The sequence below is a fragment of the Puma concolor genome, chromosome C1 (assembly GCF_028749965.1).
Source record: "Puma concolor isolate L17-30 chromosome C1, mPumCon1.1.hap2, whole genome shotgun sequence".
Taxonomy (NCBI): Eukaryota; Metazoa; Chordata; class Mammalia; order Carnivora; family Felidae; genus Puma; species Puma concolor.
Window position 1 is genome coordinate 31,294,224 of NC_141674.1, and position 16,911 is coordinate 31,311,134.

Genomic DNA, 16,911 nt, shown 5'->3' on the forward strand with positions numbered 1-16,911 from the left:
TTTCTTAATTAAAAGATGCTGCTACAGGGTTTCTCACCTTGGCACTATTGACATTTTGGGCCAGGTGATTTTTATTGTGGGAGGGTATCTTGTGCATCATAGGATATTTAGCAGCATCCCTGGCCTTTCCCCACTACATGCCAGTATCAACCTTCCCTACCACCAACACCTGTTACAACTGAAAATCTCTCCAGACATTGCCAGATAGCCACTGCGGGCAGGGCTTGGGGGGCAAGAACTAGGAAACTAGTTGGGAAACTAGTTCCTAGCAGAACTAGGAAACTAGTTGGGAAACACTGGGCTGAAGCTGCCTGCCTTTAGGGCTCTGAGGATTAAATGAAATGATATAGGTGAGATACTTTGTACTCCATATTATACATTCTAACTACTAGGAAATATTATGATTTGAACATACATTTTGATCCTAAAAAGACAGTCTAATAAAGTGGCCTTGCCTGTTATAAATATGTACACGGGGCAAGATTCTGTGAAGGGATTAATAGCATTGGGAGAGGGTTAACTCCTGTAATTTAGCTTATTTTTGAAGTAGGGTTATCCTGCCGGTTAGGATGTTGGAATAAAAGTCACTTTGGTTTGACCAAGAGTCAGGATTTTAAGCTAAGAAGAGATCTTAAGGTTATGTCATCAGTAGGAACACTGAAGTCCAGAAAGGGTAACTCGGGGACAGCACGAGGGAATCATGCAAGGTCAGCAGGTCACTCTGCTTAAGAGGTACCCACATCCAGGGATGAGGAACAGGGGTAACATTATAGCCAAACCATGATGTTAGATAGTGGCCCACTGATTTCAAACAGTGTGATGAAATTACTGATCTTTAGTATCTAGGAGAACAGTATTCTTTCTTTCTCCTCTTTCTAGTATTTCTCCTATTTCTAGGAGAACAGATTCTTTCAGTAAATCTTAAAAAAGATTAGATAGTCTTTTGAAATGTGTTGAGTGGAGTCTCTGAGTTATTTTGCTGGCTTTTTTTGCTTTATTTCATTGATAACTACAAATATTTTAGCATATGTGTATAAGTTACATGATTAAAATACTTTAGACATAGTCCTGAAGAACCTTTAGTGGAAGAGACTAGCCCTGTACACAAATAGCCCATAAATTAAAGCAGAGTGTGGTAAACATCATGAATGGCCGGAATAGTGTGGCTTTTAGAAATTAAGAGGTTAATGAGGATTCTAATAGATAGTTTTCTTCTTTTTTTAAAAAAAATTTTTAACGTTTATTTATTTTTGGGAAAGACAGAACATTAGTGGGGATGGACAGAGAGAGAGGGAGACCCAGAATCTGAAGCCGGCTCAGGCTTTGAGCTGTCAGCACAGAGCCTGACGTGAGGCTTGAACTCAGGAACCATGAGATCATGACCTGAGCCAAAGTCAGACGCTCAACCAACTGAGCCACCCAGGCGCCCCCTAGTAGACCGTTTTCTTGACCGAGAAGATATTTGAACTAAGCAGAATTTTGACTTGGGAATGGGGCTTTTCAGGTCAAAGTTATGAAATGAATAAAATGATACAGACATAAAAACTACACACTGGCTCTTCTAAGACTAATGATTAAATGTATTCTTATAGATGGGGACGGAAAGGTACACTGGGACCAGTTTGTAAAATTCTTCCTGAAGATGTTGAGTGGTTGTCTCCAATGGCCAGGAAGGTTGATTTGGGTAGAAGCCAAAGCTTGCTTTAGGAAGATTACAATTTGGTGGCAGCATATAGGATAGAACAGATTGGAGGCAGAGAGACTTCTGGGGCCTAGTGCATCAAGGTAAGCATGAAATAAAGAGAGTCTGCATAGAGTGAGAGGTCAGAATAAGTTCAAGAGTCACAACAAAAGATGGATTTAAAGTACCTGGTGATTGTGCTTGTGGGGAGTGAAGGAAGTCAAAGATTGACTCAACACAGAGAAAGACAAATACCTTATGATTTCACTCATATGTGGAATTTAACAAACAAAACAAACAAGCAAAGGGGAAAAAAGAGAGACCGACAAACAGACTCTTAAGTATAGAGAACAAACTGATGGTTCCCAGAGGGGAGGTGGCGTGGGGATGGGAGAAATAGGTTAAGGGAATTAAGAGCACACTCATCATGATGAGCACTGAGTAGTGTATAGAATTGTTGAATCACCGTATTGTGCACCTGCAACTAATACAACACTCTGTGTTAACTATACTGGAATTAAAATAAAAAACTCAGTAAAGAAAAAAACAAAGATTGACTCAACACTCATTAACTGCAGTGCTTTCCAGTGTATGTGCCATACTATTTTAGGGAGTATATTAGTATTTTAAATTTGAATAGCTGTGTCTTTATTAATGTATATTAGGACAATGATAAAACTAGCATATAGTGATTTCATAAATATTGTCATTTAGGACAAGGCTAAGTTTTAAAAAGTGAATTGGTTTAGAGAAAGCTATTGAGTAAATAATCACATAGAGAGTACACAGATGTAGCAGAAGTTTAGGAAACAGTGGTTTAGTCAGGACCTGCTACTGAACAACTACTATGTACAACACATGGGGGGGGGGGGGGCGCGTTCAATCTGGATGAGGTGGAGAAAATGAAGCATTTCATTTTCAACAGAAGTTTAAAGGAGAAAACTAAGTTATCTGAAATCCCTTCTCTCAGGGAGAGCTAGTACATTTTGATGAATATTTCCATACTGGTTATTAACATTTAAAAAGATGTCTAGGAAACTTGACTCTAGGATTTTACCCTTCAGGAGACAAAGAGAATATTTGGAACAACCTGTCTCAAAAGTAGTTTAAAAGGAAAAGTAAAACTATAGAAAAGCTGCCCCTTTGTAGAAGAAAGTATTTCCCAGCAAGGGTAGGGTTATGTTCAGTCTTCCCAGTTAGTAAGAGTAAATGGAAAGTGCACAGGCTTTAGAGATATGGGTTCGGGTTTTACCCACGACATACTAGCGAGATGGTCTTAAGACATTTAAAAAAAAATTTTTTTTTTTTAATGTTTACTTTGGACGCAGAGAGAGATAGAGCATGAGTAAGGGAGGGGCCAAAAGAGAGGGAGACACAGAATCCACAGCAGGCTCCAGGCTCTGAGCCGAAGTCAGATGTTCAACCGACTGAGCCACCCAGGCACCCTGATCTTAAGACATTTTTAATTTCTCAGCTACCTCTTCTTTATCTCTAAAATGAAGATAATATTCCTCTCCTGCCCAGTTTGGTGGTGTTGGGATCAAACGAGTCAGTGTATGAATCCTGTGAAAAAGCAAGTGCTATAGAAAGTGGTGCTTCTTTCTGTTCTGTTCTGTGAAATTAGTGTGGGAAGAAAAGAAAATTCAGTTTTGTCTAAGAATCTGTCACAAAAAAACAAGAGTCCGTTAGTGGACCCTGTTTAAGCTCTTTTCATTCCGTATCTTTGAATGTGACTCTGTGCACTTCTAAGTAGCTTCCTAGTAGTACGTGAGTGACTCGGCTGGTTAAGCGTCCTACTCTTGATTTCGGCTCAGGTCATGATCTCACTTTACGTGAGTTCGAGCCCTCTGTTGGGCTCCATGCTGGCAGTGGAGGGGCCTGCTTGGGATTCCCTGTCTCCCTCCCTTGCTGTCCCTCTGGCACTTGCGCTGTCTCTGTCTCTCTCAAATGAATAAACTTAAAATATATATATATATATATATATATATATATATATATATATATATATATACACACACATATATGTATATATGTGTGTGTGTGTATATATATGTGTGTGTGTGTGTATATATATATATATATATATATATATATATATAGCTTCCTAAACCTAGACACAGGAACCTGCGCCATCTAGTAGAGAGCTGGTTGTTTAATGAAAGAATTCATAGTTCATACTGGGAAGCTGGGAACTAGTGAAAACAGAAGCCTGAGGACCAAGTTACTTTATATAAAATGAGGCAAATGATTAGCTGCCTTCTAGCAGTGGAGATAAATGAGCTGCATGTAAAATGTCTGATCTACACATAGGCCATTAATGGGTGGGAGCTATTATTTTTATTATTAAACAAAACAGCCATATTTTTGCTTATGAAAGCAATAGAAAACTTAGAAAACATGACTAATCCGCCTGACCATAAACATTTTACTATATGTATTTCTAGTCTTTATAAACTCATTTTTTCCATCTTTCTCCTCCTGTTGGATATATGGATTATTGCCAGTGTTTTGTTGTTAAAAATATTCTTGCAGTAAATATCTTCATATGTGGATCTTCAGTCTTAATTTCCCCCTTAGAATAGATGTCTACTAATTGGTGCTTTAAATTGTGATTCTTTCGTAATGGCCCTGAAGGTGCAGGTGCACGAATGTCTCTCTGTCTTTTAAAGAACTAGGCCAGTTTTCTTATCGGTTCTTGCTCTGGCCTAAATTCTAATACTTGAAAGGAAAAGAGATAATAAATGTCAATACTATCTTGCAGATCTCTTTATCCTCTTTCTCATGTATCTACCCAGCCTCACTTTATTTTTTTTATTTTTTATTTTTAAAAATTTTTTTTTTCAACATTTATTTATTTTTGGGACAGAGAGAGACAGAGCATGAATGGGGGAGGGGCAGAGAGAGAGGGAGACACAGAATCGGAAACAGGCTCCAGGCTCCGAGCCATCAGCCCAGAGCCTGACGCGGGGCTCGAACTCACAGACCGCAAGATCGTGACCTGGCTGAAGTCGGACGCTTAACCAACTGCGCCACCCAGGCGCCCCGTACCCAGCCTCACTTTAAATGGACATCTCCTTAAAAAGGAGGAATTGGGGAAGGAGGGGAAAGGTGGTAGAATATCTAGATTCCAATAAATCTTACTGCTTGTGTTCCCATTAGGTTGCATTTTTCTAAACTGCATAAAACAAAATCAATTCCACAATTCATCTGGGTTTTTTTGTACCTCACCCTTTTAAGTATCTGGAGTATATTTCAAAACTTTCTTGGCCTTTACTTTCTAGGATATAAGTTCTCTAATTGTTGCAGGATATTGTGTGTGTCAGTAGGTCAAGCTTATTTAGTATTTGGCTCACATCTTTATATCTTTTTGATATTTTATTTGCTTGGCGTTTCAGTTATTGAGAGAAATATGTTAACATCCTCTATTATGATAGATTTGTCAGAATAAATGTATTCTGAGGAAATAGTATTAGATACATGTAAATTTAGAATTAATGCATCCAAAGGTAAATTGAACCTTGGGCGAATTCTGTGGTGACCTTCTTTAGTAATGCCTTTAAGTTTCTTTTCTTTTTTTTTTTTTTTTTTTAATTTTTAAGTAATCTCTACACCCAACATGGGTTGGGTCTCGAACTCACCGTTCTGAGGTCAAGAGTCCTATGTTCCACCTATTGAGCCATCTGGGCACCCATTAAGTTGCCGTTTAAGTTGATTTTGTCTGATGTTAATACAGCTACACCAGTTTTCTTTTGGTTAATGTTTGCTAGATGTCATCCATTTCTTGAGCTAAAATTCACCATTTCTACCATTTTTGAGTGTATAATTCAGTGGTTTTTATTTATTTTTATCACGTTGTGCAGTGAGCCACCACTAACTCAATCATCCTTTTACTTCTCAACTTACCATCCTGTCTTAGATGCCTTATACATAGCATGTAGGTAGATTTATGATTGAGAGTCACTATTTTTTTTTTGACCAGCTTAGTTTATTTATATATGTTGTGATTACTAATACTTGGAATTGTTTCTGCCATATTACTTTATGCCTTTTTCTTCTGTCCTTCCCGTATCCCCACCCCACCCCTGAACATACACATGTACATCTTCATGCCTTCATGACTGAGGGTTTTAAAAAATTCTATTTGAGTTGTAATTCAGGTTGGAAGGTTCTTGTATGATTGTGCTTTCAGTGACTGCTGTTAAAAATTAGGATTGCCCAGGGGCGCCTGGGTGGCTCAGTCGGTTAAGCGTCTGACTTCAGCTCGGGTCATGATCTCACAGTCTGTGAGTTCGAGCCCCACGTTGGGCTCTGTGCTGACAACTCAGAGCCTGGAGCCTGCTTCAGATTCTGTGTCTCCCTCTCTTTCTGCCCCTCTCACACTCTGTCTCTCTGTCGCTCACAAATAAATAAACATTAAAAAAAAAATTAGGATTGCCCATATAACTTAAAATCTTAAAATATATAGTATCTTCACTGCTTCCTGAACAATCCAGGGACCATATACACTTTGATCCAATTCCTCCTTTCATCTTGTGTTTTATTTTTATTTTATTTTATTTTTATCTCCCAAATTAGCATTATAATTATTATTTCATACAGTCATTTTTTAGATTTACTCATATGCTTACCTGTTTCTTTGCTTACCATTCCTTATTCATCTTATACCTTCCTTTCAGAAATAACTTTCCTTTTTCCAGAAGTATATGTCTTAGCAACTTCTTAAGAAATTTTTGGATTTTGTTTTTATTTCATTCTCATGCTTAGATGTCAATTTAAGACTATCTTTTTTTTTTTTTTTTTTTTTTTTGAGAGAAACAGAGAAAACATAAGCAGGGGAGGGGCAGAGAGAGAGGGAGAGAGAGAGAATCCTAAGCAACCCATGAGATCATGACCGCAGCCAAAATCAAGAGTTGGATGCTCAACCCACTGAGCCAGCCAGGCGACCCAGGACTGACTGTCTCATTGAGCTATTTATATTAGCACTTTAAAGATGCCATTCCATTGTGTTGTGGCTTTTGTTCCTGTTGAAAAAGTCTACTCTGAGCTTTTGTCATTTCTTTATAGTTCTCTTCGGTGGTTCTTAAGATTTCTCTTTGATTTTCATGTTCTGCAGGTATGGACTTCTTTATCTCAGTCCTACTTGGAATATATTGTGATTCCTAAATCTAACAACTTAGATCTTTCCTGAAGTTTTGAAAATTCTTGGCCAGTTGTATCTGTGAGTGTTGCTTCTCTCCCATTCTCTCCAGTCTGCCTTTCTGGAATTCCAGTTAGATGAATGTCACACTATCTCATTCTGTCTTCCACAAGTGGTAACCACTATTTCATATTTTCCCTCTCTTTATTCTTTTCTCTAGGTATATTTAATCTATTTATTCTTTAGCCAGCCTGTTGTGTTTCAGTTTTAAAGCTCTGTTTGTTTCTTTTTCAAACCAGTTTGGTTGTTTCTGGAATTCTCTAGTTCCTTCCTCAGTGTTTTTAGATCTCTTCTTTGTGTAAAGCATGCTGGTTTTTTTTTGGTTTTTGGTTTTTTTTTGTAGCTAATAGTTCCATTATCTGAAGTCTTATGGAGCTAATGGTGCTCTTTATTGTTTCTGCTAACTTACTCATTGTTCCATTGTCTTCTGAAGTCTTTGGTAATTTTTATTGTGACCTCATAATGCATCACTGATTTTAATCTTTAGGAATCCTGAGGGGTCTGGGTTTAGGGTACAATCCTCAATAGAGGATTTGCATTTGCTTGGGTCATCTGTCCCCAGTGCCACCAAACCAGAAGTATTTTAATCGGTCAGCTTGGGATTTTTCTGGACCATATTATACAGATAATGATTTTGAATTTCAGTAAGAAATATTTTTTTTCCACTTTATGTGAGACTTGACAAATTTGGGTTATTTTGCCACTGTAGTTTTTCCTAGCTCACTCTGACTCAGAGTGTAGCCCTTCGTGGATTTGTGCGAGGGATCTCAATTTCACCTCCTCACCTTTGGCTTTTCCTTTTTTTTCTGACGTAGGAAATAAACTATATATCTAAAAGGATATTTATAACTTAGTAAGTATTTTTAGATGTCTGAGGGTTTTTCAGACTATCTAGTTAGTAACATTGCCAGACTCAGGTGTCTAGGGGTGTGTGTGTGTGTGTGTGTTTGTGAGTGAATATGTGTGTGTACATGTGTGAGTGTGTATAAGATTAAATTGTTCATTGTGTCTTGGCACTATTTACATTGAATCTGGGAAATTTGTGAACAGAATTTTATTTGGCTTAGTAAACATTATATATCATCATCCATATGACCACCTGCCATTTATGTTTAATTTTGTAATATTGTAATAATAAGCAAATGATTACATATGTGTCAACTAAAGTTATTTATCTTATTTGATTAATGAATATTGAATACTTTTACATTCATAGTTTGTAAAAGTTGAAAGTACAGGTCTCTGGCATCAGACCACTTGGCTTCAAATTCCAGACTTTGGCTTTGTGGTTAGAGGAAAATTAGTTAACTTCTCTGTGCCTAAATTTTCTCATCTATAAAGTGGTATGGTAAGAATACTTTTGTCATGATGATTTTGATGTATAAATGAGATAATTAAGTATTTAGCACAGAGGGCCTATGTATGTAGTCACTGTTAAATAAATGCTAGCAATTTTTGTAGTTATTTAATCTTTCCCGGCCCGGTCTTCGTATGTGTTGAAGGGAAAAAAATTCAAATATTTTCCTTATATAATTTCTATGCCATCCATACTGCTTTTTTTCAGGTTCTAGTGTTCTATCTTAACAGCTTCCTTCATATATCTGGTAATTCTTGGTTGTCTACTCCTTAGTAAGAGAATGGGGGCTAAAAACTTGATTGGAATCTCTGAGCCTGTAGCTAAGGCTTGTCCACTTTGAGCTTCACTGTAGGGTGACCTGGGTGGGCTTCTTGCTGGAGAACACCTGGGTGTTAGTATCCTCAGGTGTTTCCTGGTAGAGTGGTCAGAGTTCCCAGGGAGTACTCATCTGATCCTTTGCCTGGGGGGTAGTGTTCTGGGAGCCCAGTGTGGGGAGAGGGCTTGGTGGGGGGAGAGTCCTCAGTGTTCAGCATACCCTTACAATAGCTAACCTAACACAGACGCATAGTCTGTGTACGCAGACCATGCTCGTGTGCCCTGGCCCTCCACTAGGCCCACTTGCTAGTTGAAAGGTCCTCTTCTTTTACCCAGAGAGAATGAATGTTTAGGCTCCTTCCAGGGACAGGGGCAGTTGCTTTTTTGTGTAGAGTTGGAGAAGGAATCTGTAGCTTTAACCACTGCTGAAACCACTCTCACTCAATTCTTATTTTAGCTGCCTTCCCCCTTCCCCCAGTTCCAGAAGTACCTAGTGCTGTTAGTGCCCAAGCCCTGTGAAGACTGTGTGGGATAAATCAGGCTGCTTCTGCTTGCTGCACTGCTGGCTTGTGAGTCAGCTTTCTTTAGTCTGCTAAGTCCATATCACTGTCCATCTGCTTCCCTGCTTCCAAAATGTTGCTGTTGTCACCTCTCCTGTTTTCCCCTTCCTTGTGGGTTTAACATCTTAAAAATCTCTTGGTCGTAGTTTTATGGGGGATTTTGTTCTTTCTGCTACCTTGACTTGGAAGTTTTGATTTTTTTAAATGGCAATTCATGGTGTATTTGTGATCATAAGTGATATGTGCTTATTTGTGGATAATTTGGAAAATAGGAAAGATATAAGCTAGTTACACATCACTATAATTTCTATCACATAGAAAAAACTACTGTTGACATTTGATGTACATCATTTGGTTCTGTGTTGTTCATTTTTATGTGCACATTCACATTTTTTCATCATTGGGATCACTATTTTTAGCTTTGTATCCTGCTTTCTTCACCTAGTAAACTGTTTTCCCATGTCAGAACATAATTTTTGAAACATTTCTAATGGGTTTATAATATAGCTATCATATAAATTTGTCATGATTTATTTAAATGTTGTCCTACTGATAAAGATTTATATTTTTTGTTTGTTTTGTTTTTTTCAATATATGAAATTTATTGTCAAAGTGGTTTCCATACAACACCCAATGCTCATCCCAAAAGGTGCCCTCCTCAATACCCATCACCCACCCTCAAGATTTATATTTTTAACATTTGTTTTTGTTTTTTTTTTTTCAAATCCAAGTTAGACTATAAGTTTCATGAAGTCAGGGAATGTCTATCTTGTTCATGATTCTCTCTCCAGTGGTTAACCCAATGTCTACCATGGAGTGATTCAGAGAATGTTTTGTTAAATGAATGAACAGTTTTGCACAAAAGTCTGATTGTTTTTTTTTAAGTTAGAATCTAAGAAGGGCTCTTACTGGGTTAAAAGGTATAAATTTTGTGAAGGTTGTTAATAATTTATTTGCAACATGTTCTTTGATTTAGAATAAGAAACAAGGATGTAAAAATGAGGAAGTGCTTGCTGTACTGGGCCATGAACTGGGACACTGGAAGTTGGGACACACAGTCAAAAATATCATTATCAGCCAGGTAAGTTGGGAGTGACAGTTCTCTTTTTATGGCAAGGTAGTCAGAGGAGAAGTATGGCAGGCAGGAGACGTGGTCTAGTAGAGAGGTTAAGACGGACTCTGTAGCCAGGATACCTGGCTTCATATCACGGCTCCTTGACTTCATCCCTGTGCCCTCAGGCAAGTTCCTTAACCTCTCTCTGCCTCCATCCCTTATTGAATGATAATACTTCCTAGGATTGATGTAAGAATTCACTGAGTTAATACATGTAAAGACTGTGGAGTAGTACGTGGAATGTGGTTAGGACTGTGTCAGTGTTGATTGTTACCACCACCATCACTGCCTGCAGAGTCACTTAGCTGTGAAGATCAAGAAGCATGAGGCTTGATAAGCTGGATTTTTTTGTAAACTTTTTTCTCCTTTATAAGTCATTATACATCTATTGAAAAGAAGTTGGAAAAATGTAGTAAAGATAAAGAAGAAAATAACTATTCCTATAACATTCCTCCTCTGGGACCTAAATCACCTCTCTAAACCAACTGTTACCATAGTTGTCAGGCTCCAGGTGAAATAGCACTATACTTTGTTGACTGGTTTGGAGCAGGTGTGGCCTTCACTGAGTCTAAAGTAGGTCTTTGTACCTTTCTAAAGGGCCGCTGGTTCTGGAGGACAGTGTGTGTGAGGATTTGTAAGCCCCCATGGGCCCTTCCTGTTGCCTTGCATCTTTCAGCAGAAAATGAGTTCCTTGGCTTGAAGCTAGTTGTATGGATACATGGCAGTAGATAAGAAGATAAGTCCAAATCCAAGTTCAGAGTATTCAGTCTAAAGAGGAAAGTCTCAGCCGCCTTCATGAAGAAAGGGGTCCAATGGAATTAGGCTACCCTGAGGTGGTCGGCTGGTCCCTGAGGTGTCGTACCTGATGTGGGTGGGGTTGACTGCCCCTTCTAATAGATTGGGCACTCATCAAAAGCCAGTGGGGGGAATGTCTGGGTTGTTGACCAATGCACTGACTCCATTTCTGGCACCTTGACCACTTTGTTCAAGAGTCCCTTGACCAAGTCCTAGAGTGTCTAGGGAAAGAGGCTAACTGACATCCACAGAGCAGGTATCTTCTCCACCTTATCGACAGCCTCCTTTACCATGGACTCCTTTGGTGAACATTCACATTGGGCAATATATCATCGTACTGTGGGCTAATTTTGGAAGTTTTTCCACATACCTCTTTTCCAGATCTCCTTGTTAGCCATCCTTGAGTTTGTTCCGAGGCCCTGATCATCCAGCCAAACCAATATTTACCACTGCCAATGATTTTATCCTCAGCTCAGGCCTTCTCTTCTTCCAGACTGAGTGGGCAATGAGGTATACTACTAAAGTTTCCTTCACTGAGAGTATTTCCTTCACCACTGTTTGCCAGGAACAGCCCTGAGTGGTTCTGTAATGCCATAGCAGTTCATTTCAGCTGGTGCCAGCAAATTGTATTAAGTTATTTGTAAAATGGGGCTCAGACTTTTCCTCCTCAAATGATTATAGGGAGCTCCCCATGAATAGGGTTGGTTGAGGGATGGCAGAGGGTCAGGAGTTGGCATACTAGGTGTATGAGCTACCTGCTCTTTTAATTTCTGCCTTCATGACATCCTTCATTCCCGCTCGCATATATGCCACTTAGGCGTGATGTTGGGGTGCTTCAGGACATTCCAGTTTCCTGGCTAGGTTAGCCAGCATAGCATCCAGTGTAGGAGAGGCAGCTCGGTTTGCAGGGTCCTGCCGTCCCAGTCAGGAATCAGTCTCTAGTAGGGCACAGTAGCAAACCCAGAGTTGTTTTTCAGAAAGACAGTAGTTACTTGACAAAAATGATATGCATAGCTCATAATTCTAGGACCTTCATAATTCTAGGAGCTTGTCATGTGGATCCACGGGGTTACAAGGGCTGAATGGCGAGCTGCTTGCACTTCATCCTGGGGCTGGCGAACCTTATGCTGAGCCCCACTCTAGGCTGGTAGTGTTTGAGTTCTCTGGCAAATGGTTTGGAGCAGCACCCTCAAATATGGTACCTATGGTCTCCCAAGATCCTGACCTGCCGAGGGAAAGAATGGTATTTGTTCTCTACCTTACTCCAGTACCCCTTTACTCATATTTTGGTACAGACTTTTGACTCTTTTTCTCTCATTTATTGTTAAAGATACACCATTTTTCTCTTGGACCTAACTGCTCAGTACAGCTCCAGTGGTCCTAAAAAGTATTCAAGGGAAGCTTGTTTCTTGGAGCTTCCACATCAAAGTCAGGTGGAAGGCCTTGTATCTGATTATGATTTAATGCAAACAAAGCCAGAATCCATTCTAGCCATTTAACTTTTTACAGAAAGAAAATATCTCATTGCTGTTGGCCACTTTATTATTATCATTATTTTTTTAAATGTTTTTATTTTTTTGAGAGAGAGAGAGAGAGAGAGAGTGAGACTGAGCGTGAGCAGGGGAGGGGCAGGGAGAGAGGGAGACACTGAATCCTAAGCAGGCTCCAGGCTCCGAGCTGTCAGCACAGAGCCTGATGTGGGGCTCAAACCGTGAACCACAAGATCATGACCTGAGCTGAAGTCAGAAGCCCAACCGACCGAGCCACCCAGGTGCCCCTGCTGTTGGCCACTTCAAACCCTCAGTTATTAGAGCCTCCATTTAAGCCTGTCCTTCTAAAAAACTGTACAGCTTATACATTTGGGGAAATTTTATTTTTCTTTCTAGAATAAAACTATAAAGTTACCTAAATAACTTGTTTCTCTGATTACACTAACACTATTGTTAAAATCGCACCGTGATGTCTGATTCTAGTTTTTTTTGGTATTTCTGATTCCACAGTGAAATAAATCACCTTAGTAATAACTTAGATTTTGTATCTTTCTTTCCAGATGAATTCCTTCCTGTGTTTCTTCTTGTTTGCTGTATTAATTGGTCGAAAGGAGCTTTTTTCTGCATTTGGTTTCTATAACAGCCAACCCACTCTAATTGGATTATTGATCATCTTCCAATTTATTTTTTCACCTTACAATGAGGTAATGTATAATCTTTATAATTATCTTACATATGCCCTTGTATTTCAAATCTAGAACCTTTAGGATAGTGAAAAAAGAAACAAAACTGTAGTTTTAACAAGTAGATGAAACAAAACCTTTTAGTCCCTTGATTTACTGGCCAGTAGAAGAAAGTAGCAGAAAAACCCAAGCCCAAATAAACAAATGCTTGCATGCTGTTAATGGGGGAATAGTCGAGGACTAGACTTTGGTGGTGAAAACTTAGATCCTAACGTACCTCAGAAGCATGGTAGGTGGAGATTAACTAGGAGAATGCTAAGTCCTAGAGGACATATTCACCAGTGTTTGGCTGAAAATCTTCTGTGTGTGAGGGGACGAAACAATGATAGTTGAGTGCCTGTATGGCTGGATAAGGGAGGCAGTGTGACAGTGTTCTTCTGATCGTGTCCTCCGCCCATCCCCTTCAGAATGGCCTTAGGGTCCCACCACAGGCCCTCTAAGTCAGAACTGGGCGGGGTGTTATGGTAAGTGAGGCTTAAGAATCACCGCTCGGATTGCCCAGTAGGGAGACTGCATACAGGTGATACGGCATGGATTAATGAGACTGTATATTAACAAATCTGATGATGGCAGCATGTCATGATATTTGATAAATTAAGCCAGGAAATAATATTGGGGATCTTGAGTGATCTCCATTGACAAAAATTCTCTTTGAGACAGGTTGTAGAGTTAAGATTTTTAGATAAACTAAATGAATCCTATTTCTCCATTAAAAAGGGGGAGGAGGTTTGGAAGAGAAATAGGAATAGATCATATTTGCATAGCATTGTCCACATAAACTAACAAAGTTTTCCAGAACACTGAGATTTATTACCTTTAAATTCTTTTTTATTTTAACTGAGAATATTTATAAAATGCCTTATGTAGTTTGTTACTGCTTAAAGAGGTTAAAGAAGACTTTTTTTTTTTAAGATTTTAAGTAATCTCCACACCCAATGTGGGGCTTGAACTAACAACTCCGAGATCAAGAGTCCCATGCTCCACTGACTGAGCCAGCCAGGCACCTCTAGAGAACTTCACAGTTCAGGAGTGCCTTAAGGACACTGAGCTATGTATACTGAGTGACTCCCGCTGCTCTGCTTTTGAAGCAGTTGTGCTATTTGTTTAACAAATTTTTTTGTTTCTTCCCTCACTGTCAGGCTGATGATCCTGTCAGTGTGACTTTCTTGTATGTCATTATCCCTTTCTAGTTGGTATCCTTAACCTACCCTAGACGAGAAAATCAGATCACCAAACTCATTGGGTCGCGGTTACTAGATTGATTCGAAGGGTCCTATTCTAAGTACAGGCATGCACAGTGTTAGTGGTTATTCTTTGCCGCAGCTAATTTGACTGCTCAGAGATTTTTGTTTTGCTTGTTTGCTCTCTTATATTGAGTGGTTGAGTTCACTTCAAAAACCACCCAAATAAATGTGGGGTATTAGAGTAATTTGAAACGTGATTAATCCACAGAGATATTAGCAACTGTTTAAAAAATCTTGAAGAGCCCACGAGATTTGTTTCAAAAGAATTAGGTATTTGAACAAAAAGACTTATGTTTAATTGTCAGCGTTTAAGAGGGCATGATAGGATGGGGCGCCTGCCTGGGTGGCTTAGTCGTTAAGCGTCCGACTTTGGCTCAGGTCATGATCTCACAGTTCGTGGGTTCAAGCCCCACATCGGGCTCTGTGCTGACAGCTCACAGCCTGGAGCCTGCTTTAGATTCTGTGTCTCCCTCTCTCTCTCTCTGCCCCTCCCCCTCCCCCACTTGTGCTCTGTCTCTTTCTCTCAAAGATAAATAAACATTAAAAAAATTTTTTTAATAAAATTTAAAAAGAGGGCATGATAAGAAAGAGCTATTTTCCTGGGAAAGATGGGGAAATTGCCCTTAATATTAAGAAAAGTTTGGCAGTGTACGGCAGAGCCAGCAGGTGCAGGTTAGTAAAGAATGCTTTGCTTGGGACACTTACAATCAGGAGAAAAATTGATCCATCGATAGCTCGACGAGGACCACTTAATGATTCTGTCCCAAAAAGTCTATTCAAGATTTGGAGAGAAATTTCAGGCAGAATTCAGATATTAGCTTTGAATATGTCTAAGAAGGGATTAGGAACTCCCAGACTTCATTTTGAAACTCTCTATTTGCTAGTAGCAGTGAGAGGTACAAATGAGAGACTTTTTTAAACTTATTTTTTGTCTTAATGCTGAAGTATTTTAAGGTAAGAACTAGAACTCATGTCATTCAACCTGAAGTACTCCAGTATACAAATAAATTATTTTTCCCTCAGAAATGTGTATTTTCAAATGAAGTTTGTCCCCTTTGTAATGGTCCGTTCAGAGACTGGATATTTATTCTGGCAATGTTGTCATAGCTCAGAACATTTTAGAAAATTCTGTTTTGAGGTTGTAGACTATAGCCTCTTATATGGAATTAGTGAGCAAGAATTTTTTTTCAGTTTTTTAAAATGTTTATTTACTTTTGAGAGAGACGGAGAGAGAGAGAGGATCTGAAGCGGGCTCTGTGCTGACAGCGGGCAGCCCGATAGTGGGGCTCAAACTCGCAAACTGAGATCATGACCTGAGCTGAAGTTGGACACTTAGCCGACTGAGCCACCCAGGTGCCCCAAGAATATATATATATATATATTTTAATTTTTGAGAGAGACAGAGAGAGAGAGAGAGAGAGAGAGAGAGAGAGAGAGACAGAGCACGAGTGGAGGAGGGGCAGAGAGAGAAGGAGACACAGAATCTGAAGCAGGCTCCAGGCTCTGAGCTGTCAGCACAGAACCGGACGTGGGGCTCAAACTCACAAACTGTGAGATCATGACCTGAGCTGAAGTTGGACACTTTAACCAACTGAGCCACCCAGGTGCCTCCCAAGAATGAATACACACACACACACACACACACACACACACACACACACACACACACACACATTTATTTATTTATTTATTTATTTATTTATTTATTTATTTATTTTAATGTTTATTTATTTTTGTGAGAGACAGAGACAGAATGCGAGTGGGTTGGGGCAGAGAGAGAGGGAGACACAGAATCCGAAGCAGCCTCCAGGCTCCGAGCTGTCAGCACAGAGCCCTACATGGGGCTCGAACTCACGAGCCATGAGATCATGACCTGAGCCAAAGTTGGACACTCAACTGACTGAGCCACCCTGGCGCTCCAAGAATATATTTTAATAGAGAAAGAAAGGGTCTGAATAGAAATCAGCACGACTTAACTCTGACCCGGAGAAAGGTGGTGTGTGTGGGCTATGGAGGTACCAAGAATCTCAGTGCCACAACCTTCTAGCTGTGTGACTTCCACCAAGTTATTTCACCTCTCTGAACATGACCTTCCTCATCTGTGAAACAACAGTAAGACTAATGACCATGTAGGATTGTTCGGGAATACATAAAGTGCCTACAGCAGTGGCTGGCACCTGGCAGATGCTTAAAAATTAGTATTTTTTTGGTAAGAAGAACATTGATTTGGGTATATATCTGTTTCTGGTCTGTTTGCTTGGGGGAAAAGTCTCAATTTATAACAATTCCCCACCTTAGTTCCCTAAATACTAGTGATCTTCCTTTGGACCTGTTGTTTCTCTTATCCTGAGCTGGACTTTGCCCGCACGCCTTGCTCATGCGCCCGCCAGTGGCCGCAGAGGTGGGCAGTGGTCA

At 39.6% G+C, this 16,911-nt stretch overlaps 1 protein-coding gene across 3 annotated transcripts in view; it reads left to right on the forward strand.

Moving 5' to 3' along the window:
- ZMPSTE24 (zinc metallopeptidase STE24) overlaps positions 1-16,911 on the forward strand; it is a 43,930-nt gene that overhangs the window by 22,029 nt on the left and 4,990 nt on the right. For all 3 annotated transcript variants that reach the window (XM_086716592.1, XM_086716593.1, XM_025934986.2), the window contains 2 exons: positions 10,087-10,191; positions 13,070-13,213. In XM_086716592.1, the coding sequence (XP_086572718.1) occupies positions 10,087-10,191; positions 13,070-13,213 (249 nt within the window). The remainder of the gene's footprint in view (positions 1-10,086; positions 10,192-13,069; positions 13,214-16,911) is intronic.